Source organism: Ischnura elegans, chromosome 7, assembly GCF_921293095.1.
Source record: "Ischnura elegans chromosome 7, ioIscEleg1.1, whole genome shotgun sequence".
NCBI classification, from domain to species: domain Eukaryota; kingdom Metazoa; phylum Arthropoda; class Insecta; order Odonata; family Coenagrionidae; genus Ischnura; species Ischnura elegans.
Window position 1 is genome coordinate 33,131,702 of NC_060252.1, and position 27,674 is coordinate 33,159,375.

At 38.0% G+C, this 27,674-nt stretch overlaps 1 protein-coding gene across 1 annotated transcript in view; it reads left to right on the top strand.

Annotated features, from left to right (window-relative positions):
• LOC124162740 (proton channel OtopLc-like) overlaps positions 1-27,154 on the top strand; it is a 125,057-nt gene extending 97,903 nt beyond the window's left edge. The window contains exons 2-8 of the mRNA XM_046539374.1: positions 12,727-13,069; positions 15,883-15,997; positions 16,818-17,172; positions 18,886-19,040; positions 20,978-21,272; positions 22,328-22,511; positions 24,271-27,154. Coding sequence (XP_046395330.1) covers positions 12,727-13,069; positions 15,883-15,997; positions 16,818-17,172; positions 18,886-19,040; positions 20,978-21,272; positions 22,328-22,511; positions 24,271-25,105 — 2,282 coding nt within the window. The 3' untranslated portion in view covers positions 25,106-27,154. The remainder of the gene's footprint in view (positions 1-12,726; positions 13,070-15,882; positions 15,998-16,817; positions 17,173-18,885; positions 19,041-20,977; positions 21,273-22,327; positions 22,512-24,270) is intronic.
• The last annotated feature ends 520 nt before the right edge of the window (positions 27,155-27,674 follow it).

Genomic DNA, 27,674 nt, shown 5'->3' on the forward strand with positions numbered 1-27,674 from the left:
GATGTTCCCGATAAGCCTGAACTACGACGGAAATGGTTATTGGCAGCCCGGAGGGATCTTAAGTCGATGCCATTATTACACAGAAAAGAGTTTATTATTCCATTCAGAAAGGAGAGACTAATGCGTAATACTGAAGCATATGTATGTTTGAGATGCAGTTATTCTTGTATACAAACGGCCGTGTATTCATTGATGATATACATTGCATATTTTTTTTCACTTCGGATGCTTACTTTCATTATGTATGCTTGATGACTATGGAAAAACATAATTGGTAACGTCAGTATTTTAAGCATTTATACTCGAAAAGCATATATAAACAATGTTGGAGTGGAAAAGGAAAATTTAAAGAATTTACAATGCAGTAAAGAATCGTAAAGAAAATAACGTTACGGTAAATGTATAAATGGTACAAATTTGATGCATTGCAAATACCTACATGCGAGCAATTAGTAACATATGTTTACTCCTAAAATGTTATAGTTGAGGAAACACAACAACCTGCCTCCCTACATTTAAATTTTCAAATATTGACAGCATACAAGTGCGGAAACATAGGGAAAAATAGTTTACTAGAGGTGTTAATGAATAAAAAACTATGCAAAATTACCCTTACTTGTACTTATTTATTGCTCATCATATCACAAATAGCACTACCACGCACACATTTCCCGAGCTGTCTTTTTAATACTTATAATCAGTATATGCCGAATCAACTGTTTCAATGAAGAACTTGGCTCACAATAAATATAAAACACTATTATGTAACACTAATAAAGCATAATTATCGGTTTTCCAATCACTCTGCACACCACACTAAAAGAATTTGCACTCCTTGAAATTCGTAAGGATTCTTCACATCTCACTTCCCACACATCACTAACAACTTAGAATCAGTTTACGTTGTTTCACGTTAACATTGCGAAGACAATTAAATGATTAGTCTGAAACATATTACCTACTAAAACAGTTATTGTAACATCAAAAAACTTAGAATTTCACTATCACTCCTACCCCTCCTACCGTAACCAAAATATGACCAAAACAATAACGAACAAAAGCGCAACGAATATGCGTGAAATGTAAACACTGACTAAATCTCAAAATGAATTAGCAATAGGTTTAATACGTAATAAAATCAAACAGAACTTAGAAGCGAACAAACGAATGCAAATTAATACGCGTTCGATGTATCCCTAAAGCACAACTAGTCCAAATATGAAACATTTCCCTTCGCAATAGTCAGATACCTTTGATCGAAATGCATACGGTTGGTTGAACCAGCATGGAAGAAATAAATTCCTCGAAGATGTTACATTCACAACTCACTTCACTCTTTACTTCATCGTCTATATGCAATCGAGTTAGAGACTTAATTGTTGGATGAAACGCTTCACGAGTCTATTTTCTCCCAACTCGGGAGAAAATGAAGTTACAGACCTTACAAAAACGAAGATAGGCCCTAGGTATACACCGATCACGAAGGAGTCAACGTCTGTGAGGTTATTTGAAGAAGCCTTAACGAAATCAGGTTCCATTTTGCAAATTTACTTGCAGAAAAATGAAGAAATATCGCGTAAAATACGTGAAATATAAGTTATTCGTCAATGCTCCCGTCTGCTTGCAACTATAATATGGGAGATGACGTCACGTAACGAATAGCCAATTACAGGTCGTTTTACCCTCCAGAATTTCGTGAGGTTTCATGCTTATTCCTCACCCATGCAAACACTCTATAGGAAAACTTGCCCAAGAATAACGGAACAAAATAAAGTGACGATAAGCAGCTAAATTCTACCTCAAAACAAATTTTACAGCATGCGCTCAGCGTATTTCCCAACTCCCTACGGTTGTTTAGGCACCTATGACGTCACGCCTGGCCTCGGCAACGCTCGGGTGTCTTCGCGGGTTGGTCGGCTCAGAGAAAATTTTCTCTATATTAAATGCATTTTTTTTATTTCTTTTGATGTTGAATGGAGGAACTTATTGTATTTTTGCGAGCTAATATATCCATTTTACTTATTCAAAATAGTTTTTAGAGCAATCGACGACCCATGCAAGTTCCTCATTCATTATTAACATCAAGAAAATGCAATCATAGTGGAACATGCTCTCAACGTTTTTCGTCGTACATGAAGCAATTTCTTTTGTAACTCTATCAGGTGCATAGAAAATTAATTTTATTCTTATAAGTTGGCAATAAAAATGTTTTTTTTCATAAAAATTTATTTTTATACCAGGAAATTTAGTTAATCGCATTAAAAGTAAAATATTTATTTCACCAGAAAGCAGAAATTTCGAGGCACTGATCCTTTTATTAGAAATTTAAGTGCAACTTTATAGCATCAAATCGAACTTGTTTTCGTGATACGGGATGCATTCTCAGTTTTATATTACTAAGCCTTTTCAGCGAGCACAAATACGGACCTTTATAATGTTTTTAATTAATGGAGACTGAAGAAGATTGGAGAATGGAGATTGAAGAAGTCAGGAAAAAATGGCTTGCTTCAAAAGTTTTTGTGGGAAGAAATATTTACTTCATCATGGACTGGCAAATCCCTTGATAAATATACTTATCTAATAGATCTAAAATAACCAGCGCTCTCAAAAAAGTCAAATGTTTTGCTGTATCTGTAAAAACGATGGGAAACAAATGGATGAGCATCGTCTCAGATTCAACCGAAAAAATAATTACCAATTTGGCGTAAAAAAGGCGAATAATATTACTTTCGGTGATCATTGCATTCAAAATATGGGCTCTTTACTGCGAAAGTGGTTTAACGCAATATTCTTCTTTTGATAGACGTAATTTCACGAAATTAAATGAAATTATTGCGGAATAGCATTCTATCGCCAGGAGCAAAGTTATGTGCTGGTGCTTGTGTCATTAGGTTTTAAATTTCTTAATACTGTTAATGAAGTAAGTATCGCTAATGGTGCAGCTCACAAATAAAAATATATCGTTTCATTAATGTAAACAAATTCTAGTAGTAACTGCCTAACGTTTAAATTCATGAACCGTCGGGACAGAAAAATAAGATAAACTTCCTACTTGTAATTTAAGCTTTAAAAACAGCATTTCTACGAGTTAGATCCTTTTGCCACCTAATATTTATACACATGGTACCATTTATCTCTGAAATTACGAGCATATCTAACTTGAATTCATTTACAAATTGCACCAGTCGACTCGGGCGATATATCTTTGGGAAGCATAAAGAGAAGTGAATTTTCCAATATTTCACTATGTCGTGAAATATTGGAAAATTCACTTCTCTTCATTTTTTCCAAGAAATCCATCCAAACATAATACCATAATAATAAAAAACAATATTATAAATTTTCCAAACCAATTTTTAAAAATACCGAATCCATCAACCACAAATTTTGAGTTCCCGACGGGTGGGAAAATGCGAGAAGATTTGATGGAATTTTGTCGGCCGACCAAGTTTAGAGTGTACCAATCTGTGGTCTGAAATTCCAGCGTAGGAATAGAAATATCCGAGTAAATGGTAAACAAAAATCATCAAAAAAACAATGGATGGCTTCGAGACTTAGTCCTGGAGAAGGATTCTGAATACAATGTGGGAAATAGTGGATTCGTCGAAATATATGGGAAGAGATAACATTGTGGTGCAATTTGTGGTGCAATACATTGTACACCAAAACTGACCACAGTGGATTGTACATGTCATGAAAAAGATTATGCAGGGGAAAATTGAAGAAAAAGGTCCATAGGAAGACTAATTATGTATAAAATCAGATGAATTAAGCGTGATGGAGTGGAATGCTTCCATATTGAAAGAAACACTTGCAATTTTTCACGATTATAAACTTTTATTCCCGGCTTAAGTTTCGATGTTTCTATATCATCTTCATTGCAAATTGCAAGTGTTTCTTTCATAATAGACCAGCTATGAACAAGCGCATGGAACAAGTGAAGAATTATGCACAGAAAAAGAAACACAGAGAAGTAGAAGCATGAATAATCAAAAAAGGGTATTCCAGCTTTTAGCCTCGTTATCTCCCTCCATTCAGCCGATGATTTCGTCGCCACCTAATATGCTGTTTAACGGGTGACTCCTGGACAATCACGTGACACCTGGCCCCCGATAAACAGTATAAAAGCTGGCCTACTTAATCTACTCGCAATCAGCTCTGATGATGGAACTCAACTCGGGTTCTGAAACTTCGGTTAAATGGAGAGAGATAACACGGTTAATATCTCGAATAGCCTTTCTTGAGCATAAATAATGTTATAAGATTAAGAAGTATGGAGGGAAGAGGGACGCGAATCCTTATCTTGTAAAAATATGCAGGCTTTTAGAACGTACTCTATAGTTTGTCGACATAAAGCACCTTTTTCTTCAGCACAAATCATGTTTATGAAGAGATAAGCACCCTTCGGCCGCAAATATTGAGGTGTGATTTATCGTGCATTTACCTGTCTGAAAGTCTCTCCTGACAGTGACGCTTGAATGAGTACGAGCATGTTAAGAGCATCGGGTTGAACGTGTCACGCCATTGTTTCAGCAATTTTATGACCATAACTTGAGATTATCTCATTGTACTCCTTATATTTCCAAGGAAGAAACGCTAGAGGTAACCACATCCATTCCAACAGTGTTAATTTATGTGACATCATCACTTCTCTACCTTTCGCCTGTCTTCTAACCTACGGCCAAATTGCATTTTTCCCTACTGAGAGTAATTGAAAATTGCTTATCGGGATCATAGGAGCACGCAAGCCCCGTGACAAAGTTACAGGCGAGGGTTAGGCCAGAGGGGGAATAGAAGGATGAGAATAGTCATTTGTTGATAAAACGGAGGGGCATAGACCGTATTGGGAATCAAAGAGGAAATTACAATTTGGGTATGGGAGACAGTCGAGGATATTCGCGAAATGTTAAATCTTGACCTATCTCAACAGGTGGAATACCTTCAATTATAATGTACACCAAGAATGAAGCTCACCACGATTAAGTATTTGGCTTAACTGAGATTCAAACCCGGTTATCCCTATTGTCGGGCAAGCGAGTTAGCCAATTACACCTACGATTCATCAAAGCGTACTTCAGGATGGGTCTTACCAAACTAGATGTTGACGTCACAAGTCCACTCAGTGAAAGAAACCGTGCTTACTAAGACAATGTCCGACATTACTTTGTCGCTGTTCGGTGACGATGAATTTCAATTAGCTGCATGAAAAAAATTTATTCAGTGTTTTAATTATAATAATAACTTGGGCATTCTTTCCAGTTGTATTGCGCGGTTCACTTACCAATCAAATTCGTACAAATACGAAATCAGTTTGAATCTAGGGCCAATGTGTTGCGTTCATTGTGCAATCTCAAGCACTCTTTGGCTCAATACATAAAGTTGAAGGATGTTTTCGATTGGTAAGACTGAATTTCACCTAGGACTAAACCATTGGTGCAGGGCGTAACTAGGAATATGCGTTGGTGGGGGGATTGGATCAGTGGCGCAGCGAGGGGGGGTTTTGGGGGATAACCCCCCCCCCCTCAAGAGCTCAGAGAAATTTTTAATTTTTATCCATTTTACTTAGTTGGATTGGTATTGCAAATAGAATAGTGTAAGGATAAATAAAATATCCCTCAGAAAGCCGTAAAATTCGCCATTTTGAACCATTTGTCTAAAAATTCCTCAATTTATTAATCTCGCACCCACCGCGTATCCTGGTGGGAATCCCATATCCCCACACACCCCGGTATTAGTTGCCCCTAAACCTCCCCCAGGCTTAATTCCTAGCTGCGCCCTTGGATGGGATGGCCTAGGGTAGCGATGAGGGTAGGGCGTGGGGTCAACGGGAAAATTTTTGAGAAACGAAATTCCTGGAAATACATTCTACATCATTTTGGCAATAAATGTTCAACTTTAAGCAGATGCAGTTATTATTCGTCAAAACTAGATTTTATCTTTAAATATTTTTTTCATTTCTCAGAGGCTTTATGGGGGGATCTATCCTCTCATCCCTCCGTAGTTATGCCACTGCGTAGGTGTGTGAATTTCACACATTGAGGATAGTGGGTCCAAGGTTCCTGGGCCACCTCGGGAAATATAGGTAGGAGTGTCCCAAATCTTCACTCTGAATTTGAGGCCTAAGGAGTTTAAAATTATAAATAAGTAAATTGATGCCTGCATTGATTGAATTGCACCTTGTAAGCCATCAACGGGAGAATAAAAATATGCTGATCAAGTGTATAATAATATAATTTTGTAATTTATTTTTATTTATTCATTTAACTATGTACAAACAAGAAATAATGTTTATACAACTGTGTAAATTTTCAAATGAAAACAAACATTCTGGTCCCGCTAAGCCGAAATTGGCTTGTCAGCAGGTGCCAATTTAAGCTTTACAATTTGTGTCTTGTAAAAATTACTAAATTAACAATTTCACTAACAAACAAATTATGCATAAAAAAAACATTCTTAATAGCAATTAAGCATATCAATATATAAAATACTGTTACATTCCATTATCAACAACCAGACAATATCCATGCCTTAATTTTTCTTTTTACTTCACTCAAAGATTTTAACTCTTTAAATTCGCTCTTCAAATCATTAAACAGTTTAGGTACAACAACTTTCAATTGCCTACAACCCTTATGCGTATAACATCGCGGAATCTCATACATTCCTAAAGCCCTTAAATCGATATTACTATTAATATTTCTTTTCCTTTTGTATCTATTATTAAAATAATTATCAATTATTAATATGTACTGATACAATTTATCAAGTGGTAATGTACCAAGGTCTTTAAAATACGATTCACCTGAATATCCACCATTTTCCTCAAAGTTAGTTTGATGAATCATTTTTAAAATCCTTTTTTGGTTGGACTTCAATCTTTTCATATTAGTCACACCACATGATCCCCACACAGTAAGGCCATATCTGAGAAGGCTCTCAAAAAGACCGTGATACATCATTTTGAGTACATTTTTCGTGACGCTGTCCTTCAGATAATAAAATTTGTACATAATGCATCTGAGCTTTTGGTTCAATTTTGATACATGAGAATTAAAAGTGAAATTACAATCAACAATCAAACCCAAATATTTATATTCGTTCACTTGTTCTAAAATATTACAGTTTCAAGTTATCATGTTGGAATGTAGACATTCATGACCGTGAGATTTAATATTTATTGATTTAACATTAGAAGCAAGATAAGTGATGTGCATTGTTTTAGATTTTTTTCATTTAAAATTAAATTATTGTCATGGGACCATTTTAACATATTATTGATATCATTCTGCATATTATTGACGGCATTTTTGAAGTTGACATGACTAGATATCAAGACTGTGTCGTCAGCATACAAAAGTAAATTACATTTTTTAATACATTCATGCATATCATTAACATAAATTAAATACAAAATTGGCCCCAGAATCGATCCTTGGGGCACTCCCATTTTTATGCTGGTAATATCACTAACAACATTTTGAACTTTCACTACCATCTTTCTATTAAATAAATAATCTTTAAACCAATCAAGCAACAACCCTCTCACTCCAATATTGTATAATTTTTTAAGCAACAAAGTGTGATCAACCATATCGAAAGCCTTTTTATAATCAATGTAAGTTATTACAACATTCTTTCCTCTATCTAAATTATTTCGAATATTCTCTGAAAAGTATTCTAAGGCATCCTTTGTACCTTTCTTTTTTTGAAAACCATATTGATGCTCAAAAATTGCTCTATTTTTGTCCAAAAAATTTAACAGCATGTCTGCCACATATTTTTCTAATATTTTACTCATACAAGGTAAGATAGATATGGGCCTATAGTTCTGTGTTTGAAGGTGATTTCCACTTTTATAAACCGGACGAACAATAGCTGTTTTCAATTCAACAGGAACAATGGAATTTTCTAAACTAGTGTTAATAAATTTTTTTTAAACCGGTATAAAGATGCTGTTAGATTTTAAGTCTTTAATTTTCATCCCATCAATTCCAGGTCCTTTATTTTCAATATTCTTGAGAATATTTTTAACATCTTTTTCAGTAATGATAATAATAATGATAATAATGATAATGATAATAATATTAATAATATCTTGGGGTAATCGCAATATCTGCGAAGCAATGCTTTATTTTACTTCTGCCTAACTGGTGTAAATTATAAAAAATAATAATATAATTAGATTATAATGTAAGTAAATTATAATAATAATATAATTATTATAATCTACATCAATAAGGATGAATAAAATACACTGCTTCACAGATATTTCGATTTCCCTGAGAAAATTACAGTATTTATAGGTCACAAATAAATCAGAACTGACTATACCCGAACTTCAATTTTTAATTTTAGTTTTATTATTATTTTATTCCTTTTTGCCTGTCTTAATCAATATCTGCGCTGACAGAATTTCACAATTTCACCAATGGCTTGCTAAGTAAATGCTAAGGAATTATCACCGTAAATTTTAGTTGTACATATAGTTGTACCAATCACTGCAAGCAAATGATCATTGCGTAAATGAACTGTGAACTTATTTTACGCAACTGACCGCACTCTGAAAGACTCGATATTGGGCGAGGGAAATTAGTGGGATTTAGGCATTATTGTGAAAATGAAACTACTCGTTTGATACATGAGCTCCTCATTGAGATGCCATGAGAAAAAATTCCCTTGGCCCGGCAATCGAACCAAGGACCACTGCCTAGACCACAACGCTATCCAGGTTCTTCTGAGAAGGTTGACAGACGAATAGCGTAGTGGTATGCGCAATAGCCCGAAAAGCTAAAGGTCCGTGGTTCGATTTCCGGTTCAAGGTAATTTTTCTCAATGAAAATTAATGTGAATTTCTTCAGCGTTAGAGCGGCAGGTTAGTAATAAATCGTACATATACTCCTGTTGATAGCCAAGAATGGTTGAAACCGTTTGAATGAAAGGTATTCAGTGGAATTAACCATCCTTTTTCGCTTACACTCACTCTGAAAGCTGTCAGCTATAGCGGTGATACTCTAATTCGTAAGATGCCTCAATATTGGAATCTTTGCACCCACCCTCTGTGGAACGACAGCTGGATACTCTTCGCGCTGTCGGACAGCTCGGCATATCATTGGCTAAAAAGTCCTGACGTCACCCCAGGGGAACAGGTGCGAGCCACCTTCTTTGTTTTCCAGCAGAACAAACATATTTGGGGTCACCATGTGGTCGAAGCCTCCAAACCCCCCCCCCCCCCCTTTCATTCTCAAAACACGAACTATGGAGCCTTCTCAACACAAACCTTTTACTTCTCCCATGCAAAAATCTAGTATTGTTCGGCTGACACAACACCTGTTAACCTTCGTATGGTACTTGCTTAGTAAAAGCCACAAATGGGAAAGAGTGTGGGAACAAAGGTTTCCCCAATGGATTTTCATTAAAGAAGGAAATACAGTGATTAACCCATTTTTGCCCAGAAAACTTTCTGCTTACCATTGTGGAGATATTTATGCATGTTGCTCCTACAGTCTTCTTTAGTTGTTCACAGAAATATTGTGCTGATACATCAACTTGTTCCTACAGAATAGCACGTAGCCACATTGATAAGGTGGGTGGTAACGAAGTCAGAATTTAATGTTGTTTAATTTCTACGAAGGACCTTGATAGAAATGATGAATCTTTAGGGCAAAAATATTTTTGGATCAAGGAAATTTAAAATTTTCCATACAGTTTTTTTCCTGTTTGCTTTCATGATAATTGCATGTAATTTACCGAGGGTAAAAGTTCATATTGGATTTTATGTTTCATACCCATCTCTTTCCGTCAGTAGGCTTATTTCAACCGGCTTCAAAAATTGACTAATAAGCGGATTGAGTTATTGCAAGCTTTACCAACACAGTTGTGACAATTCGATAGCAAGGATTGCGGGTTTGTTCGTGTTACTTTTTTCTTGAATCAATTCAAAGGCAAATTGATATTTTCTAGAAACGAGAGCCAAAGATTATATTCATTCGCTGTGGATGAAAATGCTTTGCGGCAAGTTTTCGAGGAGAAACCGGAAGAGGCATGCACCTTAGAAATTAAGTTCATGTTTACACATTTTTCCGTGAAATATGGTGGAACAGAACTGAGGCCATGCTTCATTGATCTCTAATAGATGATTTTTTTCTGTAAACATCAGTCAAACTTCCAAAACTCTAACTTCGGTAACTATAGTGCTATTGATGGATTTAGGAAAGTTTTTTTTTACCGCAAGAATCTACCAAAGTGTTTTCTCTAACTTAAATCTCTCTAAGGTTTATTTACTCACTGACGAACCTGGACTAATCAACGTTCCATTTAATCTTGAACGAAAGCAATTGACCCATTTAAAACGAGAACTAAATAGCGGCGAGAAAGAGTTGGTAAATCACTAATGTCCCATGTGCTAGCCAAACTTTTCAGTTGAAAAGCTATAACGATAACAACAATGATACGATCCCATGGCTTCCTTAGGAGAGAGATGACTATGTCGTTTTCATAAAGACCCGCGATCCTTTGACGAAGTTGAAGCACATACGTGAAAATGAAAAAAAAACATTTTTAATTGCCGAATTCGCCCCAGGAGGCGTCTAAAATGGCGCCTTGAGGCGAGAATAAAGAACATCACACATACGGCAGTGGCAAAAAAAAAACCAGCAAGGTGTCATTCGGGAATTTGATGAATTGCTGCGACATGTGGCGAACAACCGGCCTGATTGGTGGAGAGGATTTTCGTCGATCAGCATTCACTGCGCGGGTAACGCCACCTCTCATACGGACGAGGAGACGGAGGTGAAATGAATGGCAAGCTATTAGTGGGAGGAAACTTGATTGATGGAGTCTTCCTACAATATCTCTTCGCGGGAAAGAAAATACCGCTTTCTCGTCATATTTCAAACACCAAATGAGATTCTTGCACTCCGAAAAATCCGAGGCAAAAAGTTTAAGTGAAATTTCCGTTAAAAAAGCGATTCCCGACAATAGCTTGAAAATACTGCCTCCAGTGAAATTGTATCGAAAATGTTTAATATTTATTAGTTTAATAGTTTTTGTATCCTTGTAAAGGAGTAATGGGAGTTTATATTCAAATGCATGGTTACCAGTCCCAAACTTGAGGGAAGTTTGAGTTTTATTTATCGTAGGGTGTAGCACTCCCTACCGTAAAAAAACAAGCTCAATAATAATTTTAGCTGTATTTCAACTCGTTAGGCTTTCGGGAGCATGGATTTGGATGAATGAAATGAAGCTGGCCAACTCAAAATGGAGAATGAATAAGAATTTTTTAAAATTTACACGGGAGAACGCCCCGAGGGGTGTTCGCCCCTCAAATTTGATGCAAAATCCGTCCTTGATGTGACGGCGCGTTAAATGAACACGAGGCATTCTGAGACGTTTATCGCTGTTTGGAAAAATTATTTTTATTCAATATAAATTTGCTTACAATTAGTATCATATGATTCTAATGAGGCATTCATGAATTCCTTATGAATATACATCTATTAAATAGCTTATGACCCAACTCCAGAGTGTGAATGGTAGGAGATGACTGATTGCTCTGGTTCCGAACCGCAAGATGCTGTCCCTTAGCGACGAAATACATCTTAGGTCCTAATTATCCAAAAATGCATCAACTATATTTTATTATGAACTATTATTGGGAAAAAAAAATTTCGCTCTCGTGGACGTTTTGAAACCTCAACTAAAGTCCGAGATCCGGGTTCGAATCCCGCTCAATGCGAATGATTTTTTTCCTTTGTGGAATTTTCGCATAGTTAGTGCATTGCGGGTGACTCCGCAAAGGTATCACCGAAGATAGTCCAAGATATACTTAAAATTAGTGCAGGATATATTATACGGGTAATGATTTTTTAGCTTAAAATTAGAAGTTAATAGTCTCTGATGTGCTTAAAAAGCAGTGAGTGGCGAGCGACGGTGTGGTCCAAACCCCCCCCCCTCCCGAAATATAAAAATACAGTTAATTCTCTGCATCATTAAAGAAAACAAAATATTGAAAAATAATGAATTTACGAAAGATTTCTTGGACGAATGAAGTTTTTTTTTATTATGAAAAGAAAAAATCTTTTAAAGGGAAAATGTGCGACTATTTGAAGAAGTAGCACTGTTGTTTTGAAATTTAAGAATATTTGCGCTGATTAAATTGGCTTTTTTTTACCCTTTGTATTAAACTACTCTTGTGTTTATGCTATGATCATTTAATAATTATTGCAATTGGAGCAGAATTTTATCTTTACCTTTGTTTTTTGCTCTTACGGGTTTCCCAGAGCATAAATAAAATCATTCATTCGTTCTTTCCGCTGGGAGCAGTGCCGTAGCAAGGGGGGAGATACGAGGAGTCAGGACCCCCCGCCCGTATCAATATAAAATTACTTTCTTTCACAGAAGAAAACTAAATATTGAAAAAACATGAATTTACAAAAGATTTTTCGACAAATGAAGTTTTTTCGATTGTGAAAAGTGTTAAAATTAGTTTAAAACCCTCTACTTAGTACCCTGTCTTTCAAAAATTCCCCCACCCATGGATTAGGACCCACCCCCCGAACGAAATTCCTGGCTACCCCACTGACTAGGAGGTATTCCATTACCACCATACCTCCCGGAAGCCAGTCCCCCACATTGTTTTACTGCAATTGACGCCAATGAGATTATACATTGTGTTTATTGATCAATTTAAGTCAGTTACTTATTTAATCTTCTTTTTTCCCCTAAAAGGTCCCAATAAGCCTGCCCGCCGCATTTCCGCCGAGAAGGACAGCTTGAACGGGTCCCCTAGCCTAGGGGCCGAGGAAGGTGCCAAGAGCTCCAAAGGAAACTCCCCCTCGCGGAGCAGTGGTTCGTCATCGAACAAGAAGAAGGAGCAGGCGGCGGCCGCCTCCGAGGCCCTTTCGCCCCCAGCGCCCGGGGCCGGGGGCGAAGGGCCCGATAAGAAGGAGGGCGAGAAGGCCCTCGGGGGGCGGAAGAGCTGCGCGGGCCTCAGCCTCAAGACATTCCTTGGCGTCCTCTCCGGCACCATGGGACGAGGATTCGGGGACATCGCCGAACAGAAGGAGCCATTGTGAGTACTCATCATTGGGGAGCGTGGCCCCCACCTTATTTCCCCACCCCCGAAATTTTTACCCGCGATACAACTGCTGAGACAACTAGCCCAGGGCATGGGCGGAGTTTAGAGTGATATGTTGAGGAGGCCAGCAATTCTGTCGGAGTTATAGGAGCTAAGGAATAACCCCCAGGGAAACGAGGGGATTCCTGAGGCCCTCCCCTGGGAAATATGTTTAAATTAACCTCTGAAAACAGTATTTTAAGTGCTACAAAACAGCATTTTAAGTCCCATCATCTCCGCAAAGGCTCCTTGGTTACAACCCAAGGATACCTTAGTGAGGACTCCACAGCCTTGCAAAGGTTTCATTTGGGTGGTGTGTCTGCGGCTATGGCAGTTCTCAGCGAGGAAACAACAATCCCGTAAACTGCCACAGGAGGGTTATTCGGGTAGAGTAGTTGTTTGATTTGACGAGTGGTGCCAAATTTTATGGCCAGTGGAGACTCTTTTTATTTAAGTACTGTTTAACCCTTAGAGTGCGGAAACCATTATATACGTTTGGCACGCTGACTGTGGCATTTACCAAAATTTTTATTGCTACCTGGATATCATGCACTTGGCCACTTTCGCTAACTATAAGGATCGCTAAGCCACCTAACTCTACCAGACTAGCCCTCGTGGCAGGGGGTGCCTCCTGTACAGGGGGTCTCTTCTGCAATGGCTGGCAGCTAAAATCATGAACTCCCGCAGCCCAAGAGGTTAGACTAATATTTTTTGGCATTTCTTTACGTTTCCTACGTTTTTCAGAAAAATTGCTGTTTTAGTTTGGGGGGCAGGCTCCTCCTTTCTCCCCCCAAATTCTTCCCATGTCCCAGAAGCATCTTTCCTCTGACACACTATTTTTCAATATGATTGTATTTTAAAATTTTTGTGCCTATAACGAACGATGAATTAAACATTCACTATTACACAAATTAATATACAGATGACCCATTGGAATGGATTGTGTTTCAATACATTCGAAAAGACAACAAAATATCAGTATAGACAATCCTCACAACCCTCATCTACTTCCCCCCCTCTGCTCCGCAAATATAATTTCCACCTATGTGCCTGTTCAGCTGAAGAGGCACTTGGATTATGACTTGAATCATATGCAGGGTGTCCCATTTATCTTGACCACCCAAAATAACTTTTTGTCCAGATGAAAATTGAAAAATGTGTCAAGTAAATGTTCATTAGCTGTCAGGGGACATTGATCAGCATGATTGCCTTCCTTGTAGCTTTGTCATTTACAAAGATATGAAGAGGGGTGTCTTTTTTAAATGGCACCCTACATTTATTATTCGACATTTCATTTCATCTCCTTAAGGCTTATTCAAAAATGTAGCACAGTGGACCATTAACATAAACACAACATTATGAAAACATAATAAACTCATCCACTTACTGGAGTTAGCTGTAAAAAAATGACAAGCAAGTCAATACATAACACAAAAGTCACTTTGAGCCCGGTACCACAACCGCGTCCACTTACTGGAGTTAGCAGTAAACAAATGACAACCAAGTCAAAACATAGTCCACTGTGCTACATTTTTGAATAAGTCTTTAGGAGATGAAATGAATTGCCGAATAAAAAATGCAGGATGCTATTTAGAAAAGACATACCGCTGTTCATATCTTTGTAAATAACAAAGCTACAAGGAATTGGCAATCATGCTGATTAATGTCTCCCTGACGGCTAAAGAACATTTGCTTGACACATTTTTGAATTTGCATCCACGACAAAAAGTTATTTCGGGTGGTCAAGATAAATGGGACACCCTGTATATGTATGTACACACACAGATACCACATTTCCACATTAGTGTACCACATTTCATGGTCAGCAAGGTACATCTGCTGAGTATACCACCAGCCCAGGGGCATCCATCCTCTGGCACTCCATTTTTCGATGTGGTTACATTTCAAAATTCTTTTCAACAATAAATACTAATGACTTTAACTTTCACTATTAAGCAAATGATGTATATAGGTGACCCATTGAAATTTATTCTATTCTGATGCATTTGAGTCAACAACAAAATATCAGTGTGGACAACATGCTTACCTCTCATGCACCCCACCCTCATCACGGAATCAAATTTCTGCCTAGATGCCTGCAGCATAGTGGATAAAGACTTGGATAAAAACTAAACTCATGTACATGTATGTGACCCTAAGACCCATGTACAGCTAAAAATTAATATTGTAATAGTTAAATTACAGATACACTATGTTGATATACCAAAGAATGGTATGGCATAATTTTTTCTAGGTGTCACATTTTATATGTGTAATTGTTCTTGGAACTTATCGATAGTACCACATCAAACAGGTGGCACTGAGTTGGTTAAATACATTGAGACGATAGAATATTCTTACACATGCTGTGGAAATTTCATGACCATTAAATTTAAAAGGGGTACGATACCTATTAATTCATTTTGAAATGTACATTTATCGCAAGAGAAAACTTTCACATCTCGTCCTATGACTGAGTATGAATCGATTAAAATCATCCCACACTTGTAGGGTTATCCCTCAATATTAGTATGTTATGCAAATAAAAACAAATCAAAAAAAGATTCATACAGGACAAAGCATCAATTATATCAAGAAAGTAATTACTGAGGCGTTTTTAAAAAGAGATTCATACTCTGCTATGGAGCAGATGGGGTAAAATACGATTGAATAAAATAATTTTTTCAATATGAATGTGTCTTTTACATATCTATATGTGTGTATGTATTGACATTCATTCTAAACATCTAATCTGATTATCTTTCCAGTTGGCACCTCTGGATCCTTCTCAGCTCCATCTATGGAATCCTTCTGGTCATCTTAATGATGGTTTTCTGTGTCACAGAAGTTATGGACAACAACATTGAGCTTCTTAATTTCCAGGTGGGTAATATTATTCTTATCAGTTACAATTCAGATAATTGGCTTTATGCAATGAATACCACTTCATTTTAATGGATGCTTTCTTGGTTAACTGCTGAATTCTGCTCATTTTAAGCCATTTTATTCAATGGATGAATGGCCAACAATCCTGCCAGGGGTTTATTGGCCATGCAATGCCCCCCCAGTGAAACGGGAGGTATTCCATAGCCCGTACGTGTTCCTGGAAAATTTGTTAATATGTATTAGCCTCCGAAATCATCATTTTAATTACTATCTAAGGCTAAAATTTAATTAAACTTTTATGTTTATGTTTTCATTGTACTTGCATGTTCAGGTTTCGTACTTTATTTGGACAAATTACTACATGTTTGAAGTATGCACCCCCTGGTCCTCCCAAAACTCCACCCATTACCAGGTCACTCTAATTTATCATACTGGTGAAATTCATTTAACTTTGGTGTCGCTCTATCAAGATTTGGGTACATAGGCAGATTTAGGGGGGGGGGGGTCACATGCCCCCCTCAGATGCTTAAAAAATATACAAGATTTTTAATACGGTTATGATTAATTCTTTTTATTTTTTGTATTGCAGAGCCTTAATCATTTACATAATTTAATATTAATAACTTTCGTATCAAAATAAAGAGAATATTTTCTACAGAAATTGTTGTATTTTATTTTTAATCTCAAATATGAGATGGCCTATCAGAGCATTGTGCCCCCCTCTGAAAAAATCTTGGATCCTCCCCTGTTTGTGTAAATATTCATGATGAAAATTTTAGAGCTCTGTGAGTGAGGTATTTTGTTTTTTATTTCTCAGGGGGCATATTTGCTCTATCTTTACGTCGGGAGCATATCAGTCATAATCTGCATCTACATCTGGGTCCTCATCGACAGCTGCTCGTCAATGTCTGCAACCCAATCCTCGAGATCTCTTCATCTCGGATACCCTCCAGACTCAGAGCTGCCATCTGGCCTTGGACTTGATTCCAAACACATCTCCTCGGCAACGGCCAATGATCTCGACATCTCAGATGCCGAATTGAATCCCAACGTACGGTGGAGGGATACAGAAATTGGCACGCTGTCAAGGAGATTCGGATCACTGAAGAAAGCCCATATATCTAGATCAGCAACATCAACCACCAGTTTCTACTTGAGGGTTGGTGCCCTTGGTAAGTGCCTCTAGCTTCTGATTAACACTACAATGGCAGGGATTGTAATTACAAATATTTATCATGGGTGCTGGTAAAGAAATTGTGAGGGGGTACAATCAGTGCTGTTCCTGGGGCATTATGTCACCAGATGTGGCAATATATTGCTATAAGGGTTGGGTGTGGATGGTAATTTAGCTCACCTCAATGAAATTAATGAAGTTATGACGGACCATGTTTATTTGATGGTGAGCGATACAGTCTGATTAGTATCAATGCAGGGGGATCGGGTTGGTGTGGTTGCTAGAGTGTTGGCTTCCCACCCGGTGGGCCCGGGTTCAAATCCCGGCAGTGGCAGAGAATATTCAGAGACTGCCCGATCCCTGCTTGAGTGTTGTGTGGAGGACATTTCAATCGCAACACTCCGTCCGTCGGATGGGACGTTAAGCCGTGGTCCCCTTGGTGCCTTTCGTTAAGAGCAGGGTAATGCCGACGCCAGGTTTCCCTCCACCCTTCCTTACCTACCCTTCCCTCATGGCGCAAATGACCTCAGCTGTCGGTCGCCTCCTCCAAATACCATACCATACCATACCAGTATCAATGCACTGCCGGTCATCTCTCGCAGTGTCTGTTCTTGAGTTTCTATGTATGGTGCCTTCAAGGCTTTTTGTACCTTGGTGGCATTGCTAGGGACCTAGGGTAGCGATCTCAGTCAGGAGGTGGTCCCTAGAGGTGGGTCTTCAAACCACAAGCTTCACCACAATTACCAATTAAATTATTCCCACCTGATTCTGGTTGAGTGAGTACCTAATTAATCATTGAATTTTTTAACTAGATACTTTTTGATGCTTTGAGATTTCAAATTCATTTCCCATATTTTTTTCATGAGTCAGAGGAGTGTAGATGCCTCTCTACTGGCATTCATGATATGTATGTGTGAGCGGACCACCGCAGGAAAAACGTTATCAAAAGTTCAACACCTTCTTCTTACCTACTCTCCCACCCCTGCTCCATATCTTTATGGCCCTAAGTCTTTCTTTCTTAAGAGAGGCAATTGGCAACTTTTGCTTTTTATCCTAACAAAGTCCCTTCCTTACTCTGTGGGGACCACATTCCATCATCATGAGCAGCCAACCTTCCTTCCCATTATAGTAATGTCACTCAAAATAAGTAGGTAAATATTAATTGATTTCCTTGGTGTTCAGTATCAAATAATACAGAAAATTATGAAAAAAAATTAATTAAATATCCATTTTGTATATCAGTGATTTATTTTTTATTCTGTGATAAGAAGTTTAATTTATCTGTTACCTAATGGCCGGAGCTGTCCCCAAGTGCCAGTGGTTATGATACCAATCCATACGCAACGTGTCAATCAAAAATCAGCATTCGATCATAAGGGAATTTTTAAAATTCATGTGATCAAATTCATCACCATTAATGCTTTTCACTAGAAGCTGCAATTTGCATTTAATGTAGGTATATTAATAGAAAAATGAATTAATTGATTACAGTAATATCTAATAAGGATTTTATGCATGTATGTCGTAAGAAAATTTTTAAAATGGCAGTCAGCCTCAGCCAGGTTTAGAATTATAACTGCCTGATGGTCTGCTTATCCAGGTTAGCTGGTAACTTTGGTTTAAATTTGGAGAGGAAATGCCAACAATGTAATAGCAGCTACTAATTATCACGAGTGCTTAATCTTCCATTATGGCAAACTTCTTTTTCCAGTTTTCGGTTTGGGGACTCTGGTGTACAATGGACTAGAGATGGCCATGCATTCGATGATGGATGGCCAGTGCCTCAGCGACATTGTATTCATCCATCCAGTCCTCAATGGACTCTTCACCTTCCTTCAGATGCACTTCCTGTTCGTCAATTCTCAGGTAATGTAGACACTGTTCATCAAATGCACTCCTTATTTAATTTCTAACAAAAAAGAGAAGTGTCCCAAAATAAAGTGTGCCACTTCTATTGCTCATTTAAAAAATTGGTTTTATAACTGATAAAATACTATTCTTATGTCTAAAACAAAGAGATTGAAAAATCAAATACATATGGTAATATCATCATTCTTAATCACCAAAAAAATGGTTATAGAATATTAGGCTGAAATAAATAGCCTATAATATACATAATACAGCAGCCTATAATAAATAGGCTGCAATTAATGCCCTTGTGAAATTAGCAATATATAGTTCATGATGACATCTTATTGATTTCTTCAAAATGGAGAATTTTTATCCTTAAATACTACACTAGTTTTCATAAAAAATTATTACTATCTCATGTGGTATAGCTGCTGAAGAATATTTGATTGAAACATACTGTTGTGAAATTAATGCATTAAAATTATAGGTCCAATAATGTTTGCTTGAATTTTTGGGAATGAAGTATATTGTAACTCCATGGGGTCACGGGGTGGAGATTAACCCAGTGCGGTCGCGGGTCAGGGGTGTAAATGATACGGAACTCGCGCGCGAGAGAACTCAACGCACGTCGTGAGGCAGATGTTCTCGGATGCTGAGAGGGGAAAAAAAGGAGGGGAAGCAGAGGAGGTGTCAGTTCGGAGGTGAGGCCCGGAGGCTCTCTCTCTTGTCAACCACAGCTGTGAAAGGATCGCGGACAACAGAGCCGGCCTTAGGGCGGGGCGACTGGGGCGACTGCCCCGGGCCCCGCGCTTTGGGGGCTCGTGAAAAAAAATTAAAATATACGATAGCTTGAAAACGCAATTTCAACCATTACTGTATGTTAAGTCCGTGCTAGACAAAAAATAATATTATGAAAAAGGAATAATAGTGCAGTAATTTAAAGTAAAACGTGCGCTTTTTATGTTTATTTCATGTTATAATGTTATGAATAAATATTATTATAAATTTAATTTGTATTATACTATTTTGAATTCAACTGCGTGATGGTATCATAACGGCATAATTATGAAGTCTGAATTTGGGAGGGGAACACATACTTAGCCAGTGAGTGGTAGGGATTCAAAATGCTCGAGTTTGTAAATGGGGTATAGAGTTTAATATTTTAAGTGAAGGGCCCCGCACTGAAGGTTCGCCCCTAGTCCCGCACCTGCTATAGCCGTCACTGGCGGACAACCTTGCCTGGTGGAAGGTTGATGGTGGCCGGAAGGGCTGATTGCACGATGGAGCAACGATCCTGATTCTTAGCGGTGGTCTCGCCGGAACAGCTGTTGGAGTTCCGCCGTGACAGAAGTTATCCTGATTTCGAGCAGCGAAGTTGCCAGGACGTCCTGGAGTTCCACCAGGACACCAAAGTTGTGAGCCCCAAGTACTTGCCCTGCCCGGAATTTGTCGTGTTGAGTTCTCTCGCGATTTGGCATATTGTGAATGAGGGAATGGGGTATGTTTTCCGAGTTCCGTATTTTGGTTTGCTTGGTCGCGGGCGGCGCGTCACATGTGCCAGTCATTTTGCGTTTGCTTCTTCTCCACCCGAAATATTCATTTTCATCGCATGCTTGGTCTGTTTCTCTGTTAATGAAGGTAATTAAATTTCATAATTGTTTGTTAATTATTAAAATAAATGCTGTTATAGATAATTGTGTCCCGACCTTTCATTTGGCAACCTGTCACGGCTCCTCGGATGAGAACCTATTTCACGACCCGATTTACGTTAGCCTGGTATTAGTTTAGTAGTGGTGTAGACCGAGGGATGGCGCCCGTACGGTTACAATATATTATAAGTAAAACTTTTGGGCTATGTCACTGGGTCAACATAGCCCACCATAGCGAACCAAATATTTACTCAAATTATTCCATTTATCACTTAAATCATGATTTGGATTTTAATCTCTCAGGTTGTTGTGGAGCGCTTTGGTTTGGCTGCCCGTTTCGGGTTCATGCATCTGGTTGGAACCAATTTAGCTCTATGGGTTCGCCTGATTGTGTGGGAAACAGGACTTGAGTGGACATATTACCTTCACCTAGTCCAAGGAGGCTTTGTGGAAGATTACTCCCTTCTGTCTGACGGACTGGAACCCAATGGAGCAGCGTCTCCCACGCCTCGCATGCTGCCAACGCCTCTTGAACTGAAGGGATTCCCAAAATCTATGATGAGCCGTGTCACAAGGGATGTTGCACCACCGATGGCAGGCAAGTCTCTTCAGTGATCAAGTGAAAATCAATCAAAGTCATTTAGAGGCGGTCCCCAAGTTATGAGTGAAAACCAACTTACAGCATTCTGTACTCACAGGCGAGCTCTGGATATCTTCTCAAAAAAACTAAGTCAATTTAGACTCCAATTTCCTGGGAAAAAAATCAAATCCTTATTCTCTGTCATCAGTCTCATCCAATGGGAAAAGTTTTGAAAAACAGGGTAGTAAAAAGAAGGTTTTAAACTAATTTTAACACTTTATATAATTGAAAAAACTTCACTTATCAAAGAAATCTTTCATAAATTCATGGTCTTTCAATATTTTGTTTTCAATTATGAAGGAATTTAATTGTGTTTTCATATTTTGGGGGGATCCAGACCCCCCAACCCCCACCCCCCAGCTATGCCACTGCATGCATGTATTAGAATAAAGTATTATTGGTAAAAAATATAGTATATTATTGATGATGATCCCTTAAATTTTTGCAGTCTAAAATTTTCGGAAGAACATATCATAAAAATAAGTCTTCAAACACGTTTATGTTTATCCCTTCTCAAAAAAAGTTGAAAATTTAATGTACACAAAAACTACTTTAAAATCATGTTATGCAGCTGATTTTTTGATTTTCATAAATTGCTTCATATGACAATTATTATTTGAGGAGGAAAGCATGTACAGTGGCACCGACTCCATGGGGCCTGATGGGGCCCCGAGCCCCCTCAACAATTCGTTTTGGGGTTGAAATATGTCAGGCTTGTCAATTTTCCCCAATGTGTCCAGTTATCAAGAGTCGGGTTTTTGCAATCTAATGTTGGTCGTATGACTCTTCTAAAAAGCTTTAAAAAACTTTAAAACTCACCACTTTATAAAATTTCCCGGGGCAGGACCATCGGTATGGGCCATATTTTTTATAACTCGGCATCCCTGATCATGTACATATACTGTATCAATTTTCATCAAAATCTTGGAGGTGAAATGTTAACTCCAGTCCGAGTTGGCCTGGAATGACTCATCCATCATTAACACTAATGAATAAAAATACCTTCATTTCAGCCTTGCTTGTTGGACGACAAATGAACGCAAGTAATGCTCTGAGCCACCATGATGTATACCACCCAGTGTCCGATGGCCACATCAATCAAGTCGTCGCCCTGCACAGATGTCTGAACACAAACTCTTTGGGACAATTGTGGACTTCTTCAATGCCATTCCTGTTCCCCTTCCTCGTGGAATTCAGGTTGGTTTGGTGATTTTGACTGTTTCATTTTCATTTTTTCCAGGCAAAATATCTAAAAATAAAGATATTTTCATTGTCCTACTAATTTTTTTTGACTAAATGAATTGTTCACTATTTGATGTACATCATTGGTCAGAGTCTATTGGTACATTGGTCAATGAGCCATAAAATATTGTTAGGCATAGGTTGAATTTCATGTGTGAGTTTTGTTTTGAGGCGGTACTCAAAAGAATGTACTATGTATGTATTTCCCAAAAAATTTAAAGAAGGTTTTTTTTAATTCCAACTTCCCTATTGTAGAAATAGAAAGAATTGTACGGTCATTCTCAAAAGTTTTAGGACAAAGTTTGTGGCACCACTTCTGCTTCTCAAAGACATTTAATTTTCCGTACTCCTTTTGTTGTTAAAGATGTTCCCATTGCCCCAATCATTTATTCTGACCAAATTCTTCATTTGTGCATGAAGATGTATTCAATCAAATGGAGAAGTTATTTCATTATTTACGCAGTAAATACCAGGGTAAGCATCGAGTAAATGCACTCAAAATTATTATTAACCCTTTTAATGCCAGCCCTTTTTGGGTGGGATGTGCGAAGACTGCCAAGGCTATTTTCCAGAATTTGCAACATTTCAGATTTTAAAGTTTTTCAGCTACTTAATTTTATTTTATGCATCTAGATTTTTTCCAATACTTAAGATATATTTATATCTTACATCCAAAGACAGAATATGGGGGTTTACTTAAATTACAGCTGTAGAAAAGGTCACAATCACAAAAAAAAAAGTCGGCCCCTGGCAGTTTTCACTCAACCAGCGAGGGTGGATATATCGGCCCGATGGCAGTAAAAGTGTTAAATCCAACATAAATCAGTGACCTAGAATGATAAATTTGAAATAATGACTTAACTCCTCCCTTGAGAGCTTTTATCTGCATGCACAAACGAAGTATTTGCGATTCGTAGCTAAGGACAGCAAGAGGAGCAAGGGAAACTATTTTTCCTTGAGAAACAACAGTGGCACCACAAACTTTGTCCCAAAACTTTTAACAGTGTCTGTACATTATTGCATTTAAGCATTTATGGGTGTGCTTTCAATAAGAATGAAGTAACAAGGTGCCTATGGTGCATATTTTATTGACATATTTTTAGTGCATCATAATCACTTAGGCTAGATACTTCATAAAACTTACAAATGTCCTTTCTATGTAGGTATAGCCCAACTCTGTGGTATAACTGGATTGAATAACATCACATACATTTTCGCTGTGCTGCAAAATATAATTTTACATGAAAAATAAAAAATTTAAGCCATGATAAATGGTTGATTAAAATTTTACAATACATAGAATTTTGACAGAAAGTAAGAGATTCCATTTTACAAGCAATGGATTTCGAGTATCTTACCAGTCTATTAGTGTACTTTTGTCCCTGACTGGCATCCAGTTATGTATTATTAGATGAAAAGTTCAGTGAATTTAATTCCTTTGAACCAGCGTCTTCATTTGAATAGTTATGCATAGTTTACTGTAAGTGTATCTTGCACCAAAGATACTGATGGATTGTAACGCTTGAAAATGCTTTGAATACGTCAAAGTGGGATCATATGATTAATTGAACTTTATCTTTTATCTAACTGCATATATTTTCCTAAGCTGCTCATGAAAACCTTTGCACTCCTTAACACTGACTGTCAGTTGAATTTATTTGGAGAGAAAATAATTTCTCAGTCTCATTTCTCATTTACGTTTTCTCCTTTCCAGCTTGATAGCGGCAGCAGTTATGTTTGTGATGGCCCAGAAAGTCGGCCAAGGGAAGAAACTTGTGGCTGAAATCAAATGCAAGGCAGGCTTGGGCCTGAGTGGTTGCACCAAGAGCAAGAGGTCATCGGACTGCCATGGTGCAAGCAAGGGACTCTTCCTCGGTCTTCTGTGCCTAGTGTCGGGAATAGTGGTGACCATTGTTTTCTTTGTGGTCAAAGACAATGAACAGTTCTCTCCCCTGCTGGCCTTCTGGTTGTGCTCCGGAACACGCATATCCATCCTCGCCCTCTGCACTCTGTTAACTGCTGTGGGGCTCGTTCAGATCCGAAGGCTTTCCCTCGTCACGGCATGTTCTCGCCACAGAGGGCCACTGCCCACCCTCGACCGTATACTCCTGCACACATCGCTGACAGGGGTACTGATTCACTCAGTCTTTGGGATGGTCGCTGGTGGGAGCAAATTGATGGATGGAGATGCTAGATACATTTCAGTTTTCATCTCCGGGGCCTTCCTTCTCGTTCAGGCAGCCACGCAAAGTGCCCTTCTCTCGGAGGCCCTGCATCGGATATGCGTCTCACGGCTGCAGCTCACCATGAGGCCTGGAAGACAAGTGATCACCTTCCTGCTCTTCGCAAATGCCATCCTTTGGGTGTTTGACGCGTTCGTCACGCACAGTTGGGTCGCCCAGGAGGTTCAGCTGCACTTCTATGGAGTGCTGGTTTGGGGTGTCGTGTCAAGAATCTCACTCCCACTGCTGGTGTTCTACAGGTTCCACTCGGTTGTATTGCTGCTGGAAGTTTGGAAAAGATCTTATGGTACGTCGGGGATATACTGATGGTGCGGGAAGTCAACCAGAGGGTTGGAATACGAAACGGGAGGAGCGAAGGGTTGTCACTGTTTGCCCATCCAGAATATTTACTCCTTGATGGAGGAGGGAGGCGTCGGTAGGGTTGACTATATGTGTAAACACGCAACGATAATGACAGAGTTGGGGGGATTTAGCGCAAAAGTCATGCATCCCCCCATGCTTCCTCCTCCGCGAAGGAAGTTCTTTGGATTGTTCAAATTCTGGCTGACAAAAGATGAGCCGATGAACAACACCAATGTCCAAAGTGAGCAAATGAGATTTTTGCAGGGCTGGTTGACTTCTCCAAACAAAGTCATTAGTAATCCTCCCTTCGACCCATTCAGGAAGCTTCCCTGGCATACAAACCTGCACCTGCTCAAATTTTAATCCTCTTCAACTGCTAAGATGGTATTAAGGGTGATGTATGAAGCAGAAAAGCTGTGAATCATGTAAATAAAATATGTAAATACATTCAGTAATCTACAAAAAGACAAAACATATGTGGAGAGATTGTGGTATTAAAATGTCTACTTATGTAAATATATTCTCTTTATCATCAAGAGAAACGTTTTATGAGCAATCTGAAGGCTATGTGAAAAATTATGGAGGTAATCCATCATTTCTCATGATTCAGGATGATTATCCCCTAGTTAATCATTCTGAATAGCTGCTTCAATTTTGAATCATGACCTCATTTGAAGGATGGCACATATGGTCTGAAAGACAAAGTAGACTTATTCATGTAATTAAATTACTTATTTATTATAAAATTACTCAAGGAATACAGTTGGTGAATATTGATATGACATTGGATTCTTAACTTCATGCAGTTTTGGACATTATCCTATCTTGACCTTAAGTGATATATTTCACTGGATATATTCTGTGAAAGTATAATTACTTGATCATTGGCTTGAAGTTAAATCAAGATACAAGCATCATTTACTTTTAACCAACAATGAATCATTTATGGATGTGCAATGGGTACACTTTTTGGACATATCATTCATTTAGAATCAAAAGAACATGGGTGCATTCCATATTATGCATGCTGGGTATCAATGCAAGTACTGGAGAAGTTATTATGAATTGTGGATGTCCCAGCGAGAGCTTGAAGTTCAAGTGCATATCAGAATGGATTTGTGAGAGGAATGGTGTATTTCATTGCTGGGAGCCTAAATAAGTACATACCTTCGTGCAAAAGGAGAGATACCTGTTTACACCTGAGGACATTGCTTTTATTCAAATAAAATTTAAATTGTAGGTAAGATGTAAGGAGCCTATTTGATCACAGTCTTCCTCATTTCAAAATCAGGGCCTTAGAGTTAACTAACATCCATTAAATATAGCTTGCTATATGTTTATTATGCTTGACTTCTAGGTCAGATCAAAATCTTTTTAAAATCCACCCCAAATCTTGATTCAGAGTGGCTTTCACAGATTGCATGATACACAGCACATATTTTTGGAATGCAGCTCATATGTAATTATAATAACTTGGCCTCATTACCAGAATAATATTATATATTTCCTATGTTTGACAAATAGCTATGGTCTCTTTCTCAAGTCAGGAAGATGCTGGGTCTATAAGTTTATTATTGAAATTTGTGTGAAAAGAATTTTTTATCAATGTCATATGCAATGTCTTGATCAGTAATAATGATAGGATCCCTTTACTTTAGTTCAAATAAAATTAAATTGATTGCTGTATGCAACCAATGGATGTTGAAAAATCATATTCACAAAAAGTATTATACCAAATTACAAATACTACTTTTAGGAGCATTGATGTAAAGATCATTATAAGTTATCAGTTAGTATTTTTCAAGTTTGTGAAATTATTGAATTTTTGTAAGTAAGGTTGAAATAAAATGCTATTTATATTATACTATATTTGTTATGTTAATGTAAATTACTATGTTACCAGTCATTCTAAGTACCTACTCAAACTAATGACAGACTTTTTTTGGTGCTGATGAAAATATATCTGCTGAATATTTGGAAAATGCAAAGGTTACAATAAACATTGTTTAAGTATGCTTACGTATTAAATTTATCATGTTTGTAGAGGATGAGCTTAATGACTAATGTCATACTCTACGAAGGGGTTGATGGAAACGATGTGTAACCACTAGGGAGGGACGGATCCAGGATTTTTTTCGGATCCTTGATTTTCGGAGCCGGATCTTTTGGATCGGATATTTTCGGATCCAAATGCATTTTCAAATTCCTGATGCTGAGATTCCCCCGCTGAATGTTCATTCTCTTGAGAAGAGTCGCACTATGTGCCAGTCGTATTTTGTCTTTTTTATTTTCCACAGCTGAAATTCTGCTACGTAACCTCTGGGAGAGCTTTCAAACAAAACGGTTCATGAGTAGGACAAGAATCTCATGCAACGCACATTCAAAGATAGAATTGGGACTCTTTCCACTCTTATGGGGCGTTGCATTCACTGAAGTTATTATTTAAAATTTCGGATCCAGATCCGATGTCTTCCGCGAGTTTGGATCCGATTTATCAGATGAAGGGCAATGTCTGGGGATATTTGGATCCAAA